The 16,438-nt window shown below is 46.8% G+C and overlaps 1 protein-coding gene across 1 annotated transcript in view; it reads left to right on the top strand.

Annotated features, from left to right (window-relative positions):
* The window catches only part of LOC137371067 (protocadherin-16-like), a 579,474-nt gene that overhangs the window by 328,379 nt on the left and 234,657 nt on the right, over positions 1–16,438 (top strand). The window contains exons 3-5 of the mRNA XM_068032966.1: positions 2,315–2,546; positions 4,114–4,350; positions 14,933–15,940. Of these exons, the coding sequence (XP_067889067.1) occupies positions 2,315–2,546; positions 4,114–4,350; positions 14,933–15,940 (1,477 nt within the window). The remainder of the gene's footprint in view (positions 1–2,314; positions 2,547–4,113; positions 4,351–14,932; positions 15,941–16,438) is intronic.

Below are 16,438 nucleotides of genomic sequence, written 5' to 3'. Positions count from 1 at the left end.
CCATCAGGAATGAAGGGTGGGACGTTTGACAACATTACCCGCTGCGCAGTGGCCCCCAGAGGGTCCACTGGCAGGAAAGTCCCACCCACTGTAAGCCCTGTACTTCGGGCAAGGGAAACCGCCCGCTCGGTCTTCGGGAAGAACACAGTCTTCCCATACATCTTTGAGGCTGCCACAAATGGCCGAGGGGCTGACAACCTCGGCCATTGCCTTAACGCAAGCCTCAATAGTCATGATAGGGTGGGTGTAACTCTTCACCCCTTGTTGTCAATATTCTAAATGGTGACGGGGCCACAGGAGCGGCTGCTGCAGCTGCTGCAGCATAGGAGGGCCCCGCCACCAAACAAGGCTGTGAAGCCACGGGGTAGAAGAGTCATGTCCACCGTTGAGAGAAAAATAAATAAAAATTGAAATCGAGAGAAAGGAATAACAAATAAACAATTATCGCAAAAAGCAAAAAAGCACAGACTGGAGGGTCTGGCTAGGGAGAGAGGCTGAACGAGAGGAGGGTCAGGAGGAATCAGTCTCTTTGCCGGTGTTAATGCAGACAGTCCTTTTGCTGGTCTTCCAGTTGGTGGTGGGAGGGGGTGCGATGTCTTCACCCGGGACAGCTGTAGCTGCCCAGACACACTCTGCTTCCGATGTGCTTTACACAGTTAAGAGAAAGTCTCTTCACCTGGGCAGCTCCAGCTATCCTAGGCTAGCTCGTTGGGGTGGAGCTCCCTGTTCAAACAAACAACCCCACCCTAAGTCTTCCGGTCTCTTCCTTTCCCCCTCCCCACAACAATCAATGAAAGGGCTACAAAACCCAAACTCACAAGAGCTGACAGTTCTTCTAGTTTCCTGCTTTCTTCTCATCGAAAGACAGATGGAAATCCTTCGGTTCAGTTTCAGTCTCAGTCAGTCTCTCCCTCTTGCAGCAGTCATACAGCCTCCAGCCTCTGCACACAGCAACAGTCAGCTGCACCTCGTTGATACACTCAGCACCTCCAATTAGCCAGCAGCCAACCCCAGTGCTGTACCTGTCCTGGGAGTGTTTGATGGGGACAGTGTAGAGGGAGCTTTACTCTGTATCTAACCCCGTTTTTTTTTTTTTCCTTTGAAACAAAAGTTTATTTTTTGTCCTGAAATAAAATTCTGTGCCGCCATAGTTAAAAGACAGCATTTGTTATTACAAGCATTCCAATCAATCAATATGTTTGAAATTAGTTTTCGGTAGTTTCATAACATACATTTAAGAATATTAGCATCCAATGAAAACATTTTCCATGATATTTTCCAGTTTTAATAGCTGCACCTGTCCTGGGATTGTTTGATGGGGACAGTGTAGAGGGAGTTTTGATTGAGCTTACCTGAACCCAGCTGGATCTAAGAGCTTGATTGGCCCTTGATCCTGCTATCTGGTACTGGGGTAGTATGTCAGAATCTATTGGTATCTCAGTGTGTGCACCAACGATCTAGCCCCCGGCTGTCCTAAAATAGATACCAAATGTCCTCCAGCACCCATGTCCAGGCCACGAAAGACAAGGGGCTTAACTCTAGGTGCCCTGCCAGCTACTGTCTGATCCTCCAGTAGGAGTGGCTTGAGACATCCGACTCCAGGGTAAGTTCCTGCCTCACTGGCATGACCTGCGCAGTCAATCCTTCCCCCACCCCTTTCAGCGAAAGGCTGGGATTTCACCAGGGCAAAATAGAGGGAGGGAATCGCAGACCTCACCAGGCTCTTCACTAGAGGTTGAGGAGACTGGGCCTTTATTCGCTACCGTTTAGAAGAATGAGAGGGGATCTCATTCAAACATACAAAATTCTTACAGGGCTCAACAGGGTTGATGCAGGACTGATGTTTCTCCTGGCTGTTGAGTCTAGAACCAGGGGACACAGTCTCAGAATAAGGGGAAGGCCATTTAGGACTGAGATGAGGAATTTCTTTACTCAGAGAGTGGTGAATCTGTGGAATTCTCTACCCCAGAGGGCTGTGGAAGCTCAATCATTGATCATGTTCAAGACAGAAATCGATGGATATCTGGATACTAATGACATCAAGGGATATGGGGATAGTGCGGGAAAGTGGTGTTGAGGTAGATGATCTAACTGAATGGCAGAAGAGGCTCGATGGGCTGAATGGCCTACTCCTGCTCTGATTTCCTATGTTCCACCCATTCATTCTGTGCTTTGTGTTGGGTAATTAATCACCTTCAGGATGCCAGCCTCAGGGAATGCTGAGTGTCGGGGGAGAGAAGAGTCAGGGTCTCAGGATTTGTGCTGAATTAATCAAGGTTCCTGTTCTCACTCTGCACCTCCGCCTCTCCTCCAGGGTGGTTTAAAGTCCATGGCCTATGTTAAGGTTTACCTTGATGATATCAATGACAACAGGCCAGTGTTCTATCCCGTGCATTATGCAGCCAGCCTCAGCACACAGAGTTTGCCTGGGACCGCTGTGCTCAGGGTCTCTGCTTTTGACAAGGATGGAGGGCGGAATGGGAAAGTGACCTATCGTATCATGTCAGGGAACCTGCTGCACTTGTTCAAACTCAACAGAGACACAGGTGAGTGTGCTTATATCATTCTGAGTCCAGTGTGTCAGGATTTTGGATCTTCTGCGTTTTTGTTTGGTAAATGAGCCCCAAATTTGTTCATGAATTTACACAGAAACAGGCCATTTGGCCCAACCAGTCGATGCTGGTCTTTATTCCCAGTACTCTAATCCCATGTACCTGCTCTGTCCCCAGATCCCTTTATCCCGCTTTCCTCCAGCCACATATCCAACCCATTATGTTATGTAAATGCTATGCCGTCCTCCTGACCCCCCATTCCCACGAGCAATGCCTGAGCAGAGACTCCCCAATGGGTCCTGAGTTTCAATAAATGACTCAAACTGAAGCTGCTGTTTTCCCTCACCTGGTTGAATAGCTGTGTCTCAGTGGCCTCGTTCTTATCACAGTCACAAAGTCCGTTAGCAACTCGGAGACATTCTTTTTCAGAAGCATTGCTGATATGTCTCATTATGTCCGGTAAATTTTGTTGGGAAGTTTCCTGCCCTGTGAGAATTTCCTGTTTAACAGCGGCCTCCACAGAGCAGCTGTGAGAAACTCATTGTTCTGTTCAGACTGGGTGAAAACCCCTGCATGTTTTGAATGAGTTGTTGACAGGGAAACTTGCCTGTCACCTGACAATTCAATGCAGTTCCATTTGTCTCTCTCTTGATTTTCACCTCTTGACATCAGGAATCATTGCCTACTATTTTATACAGCTGAATAGCATGATTTGAGGGACATTTATCCAGAATCCTCCCACCCAGAATGGACATGGATATGTAGGAATCCTGCTGGAACCCTAATGCCTGACCCTAAGCTGGTGTCAGAGTGAGGTCAGAAGAATATAGCCCACAGATGGTCACTTTGATGAGCTACCAAGGGGCAGTGGGTATGAGAGTAAGACCGCACTGATCCCTCCCCATTACTATGACGTAGCAGGTGTGGGATCCCTTGTGGGTCCCATAGTCACACCTTACAGTATATGTGTTGCCAATGCACTGGATGTTGGCCAGGTCTCCTGTACAACTAGCTCTCTTCCTCTTCCTATGCCTTCAGTAATTTCCTGCATCAGTGCAAAGCATACTTGCCAAGAAATACTATGTGAGAACCAGTGAGATCACTGCTCACTGACTCAGGGCTATAGCCTGTCCAGACTATCAATCACACACAGGCTGCTGACTGCACCTGGCCAGAAAACATTTGTAATTAGCCATTGTCCAGTGTTCAGTGCAGTGAGGGCGTTGATAGAATGGCCTCGAATCAGAATGTACTCTCATTGTTCTGATACATTGACACTCTGCCCTTTCCAACAGGAAGCCCACAGAACAAGTATAAAAATAAAAGTGCAAAAATAACTAATAAAATTCTATCTGGAAGCTCAGCAGAAAGAAATCTTGTTTCTTCTAGATTTCACACAGTCAAAACACCAGAGTCTGTGTGACAAGGGTGTTATGGTTGGGGAAAGGGCTAATGTACACTGTGTGCAGAGTCTCTGCGTAAAGAGTGAACTAAACTGGTGATGACTGACCGCGGCTCTGCTCTAAGTGTCTGATCTCAGTGCCTTGAATTCTTCCCACAGGGGTCCTCTCGCTCGCCACTCACTTACACGGCAGAGCTGATACGGTACAGCGTCTGGTCATCTCTGCACAGGATGCAGGTGGTCTCACATCACTGGTCAACGCCATGGTGAATATCAGCATTGTCTCGGGTACAATTTCACCGCCACTCTTCGAGCAAGCTCAGTACTTCTTCACAATTCCTGAAGATGTGAGGAGAGGCTCCCACATTGGCTCTGTGAGGGCACTAAACTCTCCAGGTGAGGGGAACGAGAAGGAAATTCGGTGTTGCTGCTCCTGTTGATAGGCCTAGTGGTGAATCACCTGTGAACTCTGCTACTCCATTACCTACCCAACACCTCTGACCTTTACAGAAATACTGCAGATGCTTGAAACCTGAAGTGATGAGTATTTCCAGCCTTTGCTGTTTTGTTTATTTTACCTCGTGTCACTCTCCTCTCAAATGGTCATCAATCATGCAACACTAGACACTGGTCACTCTCTGACCCTTCACAATTACTGGACATTGGCCTGGAGGGCATTAGCTATGAGGAGAGGTTGGATAAACTCGGATTGTTTTCACTGGAACGACGGAGGTGGAGGGGCGACATGACAGAGGTTTACAAAGTTATGAGCGGCATGGACAGAGTGGATAGTCAGAAGCTTTTTCCCAGGGTGGAAGAGTCAGTTACTCTAGGGGACATAGGTTTAAGGTGAGAGGGGCAAAGTTTAGAGGGGATGTGCGAGGCAAGTTCTTTACACAGAGGGTGGTGAGTGCCTGGAACTTGTTGCCGGGGGAGATGGTGGAAGCAAGTACGATAATGACATTTAAGAGGCATCTTGACAAATACATGAATAGGATGGGAATAGAGGGATACGGTCCCTGGAAGTGCAGAAGGTTTTAGTTTAGGCAGGCATCAAGATCGGCACAGGCTTGGAGGGCCAAATGGCCTGTTCCTGTGTTGTACTGTTCTTTGTTCTTTGATTGGATATTGGTCACTCTCAGGTCCTTCACACTGACTGGACATTGGTCACTCTCAGACCCTTCACACTGACTGAACACTGGCCACTCTCAGACCCTTCACAATGATTGGACATTGGTCACTCTCAGACCCTTCACACTGACTGGACATTGGTCACTCTCAGACCCTTCACAATGATTGGACATTGGTCACCCTCAGACCTTTCACCTTGACTGGACATTGGTCACTCTCAGACCTTTCACCTTGACTGGACATTGGTCACTCTCAGACCTTTCACACTGACTGGACATTGGTCACTCTCAGACTCTTCACACTGATTGGGGAACGGTCACTCTCAGACCCTGCTAACAGATGAAAGTTAGCACAGAGAAGTGTGAGTGATACATTTTGGTAGGACAAATGAGGAAAGGCAAAATAAAATAAAGAATACAATTCTAAAGAGGCTGCGGGAGCAGAGAGACGTGGGGGTATACCTACACCAAGCTTTGAAGGTGGCAGAACAAGTTAAGGTCTGTTTAAAAAAAAGCACATGGTATTGGCTTTATAAACAAAGGAATACATTACAAAAGCAAGGAAATTATGCTTAACATTTATAAAACACTGGTTAGGCCCCAACTGGAGTATTGTGTCCAATTCAGGGGGATCTTATAGAAACATATAAAATTATGAAGGGAATAGATAAGATTAGATTGGATTAGAGATACAGCACTGAAACAGGCCCTTCGGCCCACCGAGTCTGTGCCGACCATCAACCGCCCATTTATACTAATCCTACACTAATCCCATATTCCTACCAAGCATCCCCACCTATCCCTATATTTCCCTACCACCTACCTATACTAGTGACAATTTATAATGGCCAATTTACCTATCAACCTGCAAGTCCTTTGGCTTGTGGGAAGAAACCGGAGCACCCGGAGGAAACCCACGCAGACACAGGGAGAACTTGCAAACTCCACACAGGCAGTACCCAGAATCAAACCTGGGTCCCTGGAGCTGTGAGGCTGCGGTGCTAACCACTGCGCCACTGTGCCGCCCATAACACACATTACAAGTAGAGAGGATGTTTCCACTGGCAGGTGAAGCTAGGAGAAGAGGGCAGAGCCTCAAGATTAGAGGGAGCAGATTTAGGACTGAATTAAGAAGGAACTTCTTCACCCAGAGGGTTGTTAATCTATGGAATTCCTTGCCCAGTGAAGTAGTTGACGCTTCTTCAGTAAACGTTTTTAAAGCTAAGGTAGATATCTTTTTGAACAATAAAGGAATTAAGGGATACGGTGAGAACGCGGGTAAGTGGATCTGAGTCCACGAAAAGGTCAGCCATGATCTTATTGAATGGCGGAGCAGGCTCGAGGGGCCGGACGGCCTACTCCTGCTCCTAGTTCTTATGATCTTATGAATTCTGGGCACCACACTTTAGAAAGGATGTCAAGGCCTTGGAGAGGGTGCAGAAGAGATTTAATAGAATGGTTCCAGGATTGAGGGACTTCAGTTAATGTGGAGAGACTGGAGAAGCTGGGATTGTTCTCCTTAGAGCAGGGAAGTTTCAGGGGAGATGCAGGACATTCTGAAAGGGGAGGGTGAACAGTCAGAGGTCGTGGTACACATTGGTACCAACGACATAGGTAGAAAGAGGGATGAGGTCCTGCAACAAGTATTTAGGGAGCTAGGTAGCAGATTAAAAAGCAGGATCTCAAAGGTTGTAATCTCTGGATTACTCCCGGTGCCACGTGCTAGTGAGTATAGGAATAGGAGGATAGAGCAGATGAATGCGTGGCTGAGGATTTGGTGCTGGAGGGATCACTGGGTCTGTTTCTGGCAAAGGTGGGACCTGTACAAGTTGCACCTGAACCAGAACAGGACCAACATCCTTGCTGGGAGGTTTGCTAGTGCTGTTGGGGGGGTTTTAAACGAATTTGGCAGGAGGATGGGATACAGAGTGGAGGTACAGTAGGGGGGGATGCACAGTCAAATATGGAAGAGAAACTGAGTCAGTCTGGAAGGCAGAGCAAATATAGACCTGTTAAGACACAAGTGAAAAATGTAAGGCTGGATTGAACTATTTTAATGCAAGGAGTCTTACTAGTAAGGCAGATGAATTGAGGACATTGATTAGCACATGGCATTATGATATTATAGCTATCACAGAGACATGGTTGACGGAGGGGCAGGACTGGCAGCTCAATATTCCAGGGTATAGAATCTTCAGGTGCGACAGGGGAGGGGATAAAACAGGAGGTGACATTGCACTGTTGATCAAGGAGTCAATTACTGCAGTAAGGAGGGATGATATCTTAGAAGGTTCCTCAAATGAGGCCATATGGGTGGAACTTAAAAACAAAAAGGGGGCAATCACTTGTTTGGGAGTGTACTACAGGCCTCCAAATAGTCAGGAAGAGATAAAGGAGCAGATAACTTGAAGATAGACAAGTCTCCCGGGCCTGACGGGGTATATCCAAGGATGTTATGGGAAGCAAGGGATGAAATTGCAGAGCCGCTGGCAATGATCTTTTCATCTTCTCTGCTGACGGGGGTGGTACCAGGTGATTGGAGGGTGGCAAATGTTGTGCCCCTGTTCAAGAAAGGGAATAGGAACAACCCTGGGAATTACAGGCCAGTTAGTCTTACTTCGGTGGTAGGCAAGTTGATGGAAAAGGTGCTGAGGGATAGGATTTCTGAGCATCTGGAAAGACACTGCTTGATTCGGGACAGTCAGCACGGTTTTGTGAGGGGTAGGTCTTGCCTCACAAGCCTGATTGAATTCTTTGAGCAGGTGACCAAGCAAGTGGATGAGGGTAAACCAGTGGATGTGGTGTACATGGATTTTAGTAAGGCATTTGATAAGGTCCCCCATGGTAGACTTATGGAGAAAGTCAGGAGGCATGGGATAGTGGGGAATGTGGCCAGTTGGATTAAGAATTGGCTAACTGATAGAAGGCAGAGAGTGGTCTTAGATGGTAAATACTCAGCCTGGAGCCCAGTTACCAGTGGCGTGCCGCAGGGATCAGTTCTGGGTCCTCTCCTGTTTGTGATTTTTATTAACGACTTGGATGAGGAAGTCGAAGGGTGGGTCAGTAAATTTGCAGATGATACAAAGGTTGGTGGAGTTGTGGATACCGAGGAGGGCTATTGTCGTCTGCAAAGGGACTTGGATAGGTTGCAGTGCTGGGCTGAAAAGTGGCAGATGGAGTTTAACCCTGAAAAGTGTGAGGTCGTCCATTTTGGAAGGACAAACATGAATGCAAAATACTGGGTTAACGGTAGGGTTCTTGGGCATGTGGAGGAGCAGAGAGACCTTGGGGTCTATGTGCATAGATCATTGAAAGTTGCAACTCAAGTGGATAGGGCTGTGAAGAAGGCATATGGGGTGTTAGCGTTCATTAGCAGAGGGATTGAATTTAAGAGCCGTGAGGTGATGATGCAGCTGTACAGGACCTTGGTAAGGCCTCATTTGGAGTACTGTGTGCAGTTCTGGTCGCCTCATTTTAGGAAGGATGTGGAAGCCTTGGAGAGGGTGCAGAGGAGATTTACCAGGATGTTGCCTGGAATGGAGAATAAGTCTTACGAGGAAAGGCTGAACATTCTAGGCCTCTTCTCATTAGAAAGGAGAAGGATGAGGGGTGACATGATAGAGGTTTATAAGATGATCAGGGGAATAGATAGGGTAGACAGTCAGAAACTTTTTCCCCGGGTGGAGCAAAGCGTTACAAGGGGTCATAAATTTAAGGTGAAGGGTGGGAGATATAAGGGGGATGTCAGGGGAAGGTTCTTTACCCAGAGAGTGGTCGAGGCATGGAATGCCTTGCCCGGGGAAGTTGTTGAGTCAGAAACTTTAGGGACTTTCAAAAGGCTTTTGGATAGGTATATGGATAAAGGAGAATGATGGGGTATAGATTAAATTGTCCTTGACAGAGGACAAAGGATCGGCACAACATTGTGGGCCGAAGGGCCTGTTCTGTGCTGTATGTTCTATGTTCTATGTTCTATATGTAGGCAAATCTCAGAGAGGTGTAAAAATAATAGGGTAATAATAGTAGGGGATTTCAACTTCCCCAATATCAACTGGGATAGTCTTAGTGCAAAAGGCTTAAAGGGGGCAGAATTCTTAAAATGCATACAGGAGAGCTTTTTGAGCCAGTACATAGAAAGTCCGACAAGAGAAGGGGCAGTACTGGACCTAATCGTAGGGAATGAAGCTGGACAAGTGGTAGAAGTGTCAGTGGAAGAGCATTTCGGGGATAGTGACCATAACTCTGTAAGATTTAAGGTAGTTCTGGAAAAGGACAAAGATGGACCGGAAATAAAGGTACTGAATTGGGGGAAGGCCGATTTCAATTTGATAAAACAGGATCTGGCCAAAGTGGATTGGGAGCAGCTACTTGTAGGAAAGTCTACTTCAGACAGTGGGAGTCATTCAAAGAGGAAATAGTGAGAGTTCGGAGCCAACATGTACCTGTTAAGGTGAAGGGCAGGACCAACAAGTCCAGGGAACCATGGATGTCAAGGGATATAGAGGATTGGATCAGGAAAAAAAAAGGAGTCTTATGGCAGATTCAGAGTGCTGAAAACAGCGGAGGCCCTAGAGGAGTATAGAAAGTCATAGAGTCATACAGCACTGAAACAGGCCCTTCGGCCCACTGAGTCTGTACCTACCATCAACCACTCATTTATACTAATCCTACATTAATCCCATGTCCCCTACCACATCCCCACCTCAATTCACCTACCACCTACCTACACGAGGGGCAATTTACAATGGCCAATTTACCCATCAACCTGCAAGTTTTTGGCTGAGGGAGGAAACCGGAGCACCCGGCGGAAACAAACGCAGTCACAGGGAGAACTTGCAAACTCCGCACAGGCAGTACCCAGAACTGAACCCAGGTTGCTGGAGCTGTGAGGCTGCGGTGCTAACCACTGTGCGCCCCCCCCTAGGGGCGGTACAGTACCCTGTAGGGGGTACTGAAAAAAGTAATTAGGGGAGCAAAGAGGGGACATGAAAAAACATTGACAGGCAAGATAAAGGAAAATCCTAAGGCATTTTATAAGCATATTAAGGGCAAGAGGATAACCAGGGAAAGAGTAGGGCCCATTAGGGACCAAAGTAGCAATCTGTGTGTGGAGCCGGAGGACAGAGGTTAGGTTTTAAACAATTACTTTTCATCTGTGTTCACTATGGAGAAGGACGATGTAGGTGTAGAGATCAGGAAGGGGGATTGTGATATACTTGAACATATTAGCATTGAAAGGGAGGATGTATTAGCTGTTTTAGTGGGCTTAAAAGTGGATAAATTCCCAGGCCCAGATGAGATGTATCCCAGACTGCTGCGTGAGGCAAAGGAGGAGATAGCAGGGGCTCTGATACAAATTTTCAAATCCTCTCTGGCCACAGGAGAGGTACCAGAGGACTGGAGGACAGCGAATGTGGTATCACTATTCAAGAAGGGTAGCAGGAATAAACCAGGTAATTTCAGGCCAGTGAGTCTAACATCAGTGGTTGAGAAACTGTTGGAATAAATTCTGAGGGACAGGATTAATCTGCACTTGGAGAGGCAGGGAATAATCAGGGATAGTCAGCACAGCTTTGTCAGGGGGAGATCATGTCTAACTAACTTGACTGAATTTTTCGACGCGGTGACTAGATGTGTAGATAAGGGTAAAGCAGTTGATGTAGTCTACATGGACTTCAATAAGGCTTTTGATAAGATCCCGCTTGGGAGATTGGTCAAGATTGGCGCAGTGGTTAGCACCGCAGCCTCACAGCTCCAGCGACCCGGGTTCAATTCTGGGTACTGCCTGTGTGGAGTTTGCAAGTTCTCCCTGTGTCTGCGTGGGTTTCCTCCGGGTGCTCCGGTTTCCTCCCACAGCCAAAAGACTTGCCAGTGGATAGGTAAATTGGCCATTATAAATTTCCCCTAGTATAGGTAGGTGGTAGGGGAATATAGGGACAGGTGAGGATGTGATAGGAATATGGGAATGGTGTAGGATTAGTATAAATGGGTGGTTGATGGTCGGCACAGACTCGGTGGGCCGAAGGGCCTGTTTCAGTGCTGTATCTCTAAATCTAAATCTAAATCTAAAAAAAAGATAAGAGCCCATGGGATCCAGGGCAATTTGGCAAATTGGATCCAAAATTGGCTTAGTGGCAGGAAACAGAGGGTGATGGTCGAGGGTTGTTTTTGCGATTGGAAGCCTGTGACCAGTGGTATACCACAGGGATCGGTGCTGGGACCCTTGTTGTTTGTCGTGTAAATTAATGATTTAGACGTGAATATGGGAGGTATGAGAAGTAAGTTCGCAGATGACACGAAAATTGGTGGTGTCGTAAATAGTGAGGAGGAAAGCCTTAGATTACAGGGAGATATAGATGGGCTGGTAAGATGGGCAGAGCTGTGACAAATGGAATATAATCCTGAGAAGTGTGAGGTGATGCATTTTGGGAGGACTAACAAGGCAAGGGAATATACAATGGATGGTAGGACCCTAGGAAGTATAGAAGCTCAGAGGGACCTTGGTGTACTTGTCCATAGATCACTGAAGACAGTAGCACAGGTAGATTAGGTGCTTAGGAAGGCATATGGGATACGTTCCTTTATTAGCCTAGGCATAGAATATAAGAGCAGGGAGGTTATGATGGAGCTGTATAAAATGCTAGTTAGGCCACAGCTGGAGTACTGTGTACAGTTCTGGTCACCACACTATAGGAAGGATGTGATTGCACTGGAGAGGGTGCAGAGGAGATTCACCAGGATGTTGCCTGGGCTGGAGCATTTCAGCTATGATCAGAGACTGAAAATGCGAGGGTTGTTTTCCTTCGAGCAGAGAAGGCTCAGGGGAGACATGATTGAGGTATACAAAATTATGAGGGGCATTGATAGATTAGATAGGAAGAGACTTTCTCCTGTACTAGAGGGGCATAGATTTAAGGTAAGGGGCAGGAGGTTAAGAGGGGATTTGAGGAAAATGTTTTCACCCAGAGGGTGGTTGGAATCTGGAACGCACTGCCTGAAGAGGTGGTAGAGGCAGGAACCATCACAACATTTAAGAACTATTTAGATGAGCACGAAATGCGATAGCATACAAGGCTATGGGCCAAGTGCTGGAAAATGGGATTAGAATAGGTAGGGTGCTTGATGGCCGGCACAGACACGATGGGCCGAAGGGCCTGTTTCTGTGCTGTTTGACTCTATGGCTCTATGAGATTTAATAGAGGTGTTCAAAATCAGGAAGGGTTTGTTTGAGTAAATAAGGAGAAACTTTCAAAAGGAAATTGGATAAATACTTAAAAAGGGAAAATTTACCAGGTTTCAGGAACGAGGACTAGGACTGGGCCTATTTGGATAGCTCTTTCAAAGAACTGGCACAGGCACGATGGGCTGAATGGCCACTTCCTGCGCTGTATGATTCTCATAGAGTCATAAAGGCACAGAAGGAGGCCATTCGGCCCTTTGAATCCATGCCCGCTCTCTGCAGAGCATTCTATATCAAATTCTCTTTTGCAAATTATTATTGAATCTGCTTCCACCACCTTTTCAGGCAGCACATTCCAGATCACAACAACTTGCTATTCAAAAAAATACTCCTCATCTCCCCTCTCTGCAGTTTTTGCCAATTACCTTAAATCGGTTTCCTCTGGTTACCGACCCTCCTGTGACATTTACTCTGTTCAAAACTCTCATAATATTAATGGGGTTAAATTTATGTTGGCCCAAGTGACCAGCGGGCAGGTTAAGTATTTGTGTATTACGTAGATGAAGCTCAATGTCATATTTTGTTTTATAATGCTCCTGTGAAGTGCCTCGGGATGTTTTATTATGTTAAAGGTGCTATATAAATATAAGTTGTTGTTGAATTTTGTATTGCAATATATTAATGACCTAGACCTTGGTGTACAGAGCACAATTCCAAAGTATGTGGATGGTATGAAACTTGGAAGCATTGTGAACTGTGAGGAGGATAGTGTAGTATCTCAAAAGGACATGGAGAAGTTGATGGAATGGGCAGACAGGTGGCAGATGATTGTTCAATGCAGAGTCACAGAGTCGTACAGTATAGAAACAGACTCTTCGGCCCACCGCGTCCAAAGACGACCATAATGCCTATCTATACTAATCCCACCTGCCTGCATTAATTCCATATCCCTCTATGTCTTGCTCATTCAAGTACCTGTCCAGATGCCTCTTAAATGTTGCTTCTGTTCCTGCCTCCACCACCTCCTCAGGCAGCTCATTCCAGATACCCACTATTCTTTGTGTGAAAGATTTACCCCTTTAATCCCCTTTAAACCTCCTCCCTCTCACCTTAAATCTATGCCCTCTAGTTTTAGTCACCCCTACCATGGGAAACAGACTCTGTCTATCTACCCTATCTATGCCTCTCATAATTTTATATACCTCTATCATGTCCCCTCTCAGCCTCCTTCGCTCCAGGGAAAACAGACCCAGCCTATCCAATCTCTCTTTATAACTCAAGCCCTCCAAACCAGGCAACATCCTTGTGAATCTTTTCTGCACCCTCTCTAGCTTAATCACATCTTCCCTGTAGTACGGCGACCATAACTGCACACAGTACTCCAAATGCGGCCTAACCAACGTTATGTACAACTGTAACATGATGTCCCAACTCTTGTACTCAATGCCTCAGCCGATGAAGGCAAGCATACCATACGCCTTCTTCACCACCCTGTCTACCTGTGTTGCCACTATCAGGGAACGATGTACTTGCACCCCAAGGTCTCTCTGCTCAACAACACTCCCCAGGGCCCTGCCATTCAATGTATATGTCCTGCCCTGGTTTAACTTCCCAAAATGCATCACTTCGCACTTCTCTGCGTTAAATTCCATTTGCCACTCCCTTGCCCACTTTCCCAGTTGATCTATATCCTGTTGTAACCTTAGACAACCTTCTTCACTGTCCACTATACCACCAATTTTGGTGTCATCTGCAAACTTACTAATCATGCCCCTTACATTCACATCCAAGTCATTAATATATATGACAAATAACAGAGGGCCCAGCACCGATCCCTGCGGCTCACCACTGGTCACCAGCCTCACCAGAGAAATGTGAAGTGATTAATTTTGGTCGGAAGAACATGGAGAGACAATATAGAATAAAGGGCACAATTCTAAAGGGGGTGCAGGAGCAGAGGGACCTGGGTGTATATGTGCATTAGTCATTGATGGTGTCAGGACAGGTTGAGAGAGAAGTTAATAAAGCTTTCAGTATCCTGGGCTTTATTAATAGGGGCAGAGAGTACAAGAGCAAGGAAGTTATGTTGAACTTGTATAAGACACTAGTTCGGCCTCAGCTGGAGTATTGCGTCCAGTTCTGGGTGCCGCACTTTAGGAAAGATGTGAAGGCATTGGAGAGAGAACAGAAAAGATTCACGAGAATGGTTCCAGTGATGAGGAATTTCAGTTATGAAAATAGATTGGAGAAGTTCTGACTGTTTTCCTTAGAGAAGAGAAGGCTGAGAGGTGATTTGATAGAGGTATTCAAAATCAAGAGGGGTCTGGACAGAGTAGAGAGAGAGAAACTTTTCCCACTTGTGAAAGGATCGGGAACGAGAGGGCAGAGATTTAAAGTAATTGGTAAGAGAAGCAAAAGTGACATGAGGAAAAACATTTTGACGCAGCGAGTGGTTAAGGTCTGGAATGCGCTGCCTGAGAGTGTGGTGGAGGCAGGTTCAAATGAAGCATTCAAAAGGGAATTAGACAGTTATATGAAAGGGAGGAATGTGCAGGGTTATGGGGAGAAGGCAGGGGAATGGAACTATTCGGTGATCATGAAGATTTTCAGCATTCAACTGGGTTATCCTGTTTTAAACTGATTGCCTTATCTCTTTTCTGATTGGCAGGTCATTCTGATTCTGTCTTCTACACCATTTCTGCTGGAGACCCTAATGGCTACTTTGCAATTGGCATGAGTTCAGGTTTGATCCGGACCAGCATCCCCCTGGACCATGAGTCTCATCCAGTTGTGATCCTGGATATTCAAGCTTGCAGTGGCTCCCCTCCTGCCTACAGCAGTACGAAAGTCAAGATCACAATCTCTGACATTAACGATAATACACCAACATTTCCCACCTCCTCCGAGTCCATTCTTGTCCCAGAGAATACGGAGATTGGCTCCCTCATCTATACTGTAAATGCAGAGGACCGGGATAGCGGGGCCAATGGCCAGGTGCAATTTGACATCATCTCCAATGCAGAGAGAACTTTCAGTATCGACCGAACCTCTGGGAAGCTCCGTGTGATTGGATCCTTGAGCTATGAGATGGTCCCACGCTACGACCTGAAAATTGTGGCCAAGGACAGCGGTGCTCCACAGCTGAGCTCCACCTTCACATTGGTGATTCACATCCAGGACGAGAGCGATAATGCCCCAATCTTCGACACTTTGACCTATAGGGTTGAGGTCAAGGAAGGGACGCCTGTTAACACCCGGTTTCTGCAGGTGCGCGCACTGAGCCAGGACAGCAAAGACATCCACATCACTTACCATCTGCGCTCTGATGGTGACTCTACCAATTTTGGAATTGTGCCTGAAAGTGGTTGGTTGTACGTGAAGAGTGCCCTGGACCGTGAAAACAAGGACCTTTTCAGTCTGACTGTTGTGGCTTCTACCAGAGAGGGTGAGCAAAGGAAAACAGGGACCACCACAGTCAGGGTCTGCGTCACAGACGAGAATGACAATGCACCAAAACTTAGCGAGGATCGATATTTCTTCACAGTACAGGAGAACATATTACCAGGATCGACCATTGGACGGATCCTGGCCACAGATCGAGATCACGGCCTGAACAGCAAACTGACCTACAGACTGTTCCCAGCTCACTCCAGCTTTCTGATCAACTCACTGACCGGTAATCAACACAGACTCAGTTACAGAGAGCAATGTCTTGCTGGGTTAATGTCTGTCAGCCTAGTCCTGAGCCCCAAGGCACTGTGCTGAGAAGAGAAACAATTGGACTCAGTACCACTGGGTTGGAGAGAGGGAGAAATCATCCAGGGTTCCTGCTCCTGATCACTGTCCAATGACCCCTGGGTTAGAGAGAAGGGGGAAATCAGCCAGGGTTCCTGCTCCTGATCACTGTCCAGTGACCCCTGGGTTAGAGAGAGAGGGGAAATCATCCAGGGTTCCTACTCCTGATCACTGTCCAGTGAGTCCTGGGTTAGAGAGAGAGGGGAAATCATCCAGGGCTCCTGCTCCTGATCACTGTCCAGTGACCCCTGGGTTAGAGAGAGAGGGGAAATCAGCCAGGGTTCCTGCTCCTGATCACTGTCCAGTGAGTCCTGGGTTTGAGAGAGAGGGGGAAATCAGCGAGGGCTCCTGCTCCTGATCACTGTCCAGTGACCCCCGT

The sequence above is a fragment of the Heterodontus francisci genome, chromosome 6 (assembly GCF_036365525.1).
Source record: "Heterodontus francisci isolate sHetFra1 chromosome 6, sHetFra1.hap1, whole genome shotgun sequence".
NCBI lineage: Eukaryota > Metazoa > Chordata > Chondrichthyes > Heterodontiformes > Heterodontidae > Heterodontus > Heterodontus francisci.
The sequence above is the reverse complement of the archived record's forward strand: the minus strand, read 5'-3'. Positions and strand labels throughout refer to the sequence as shown.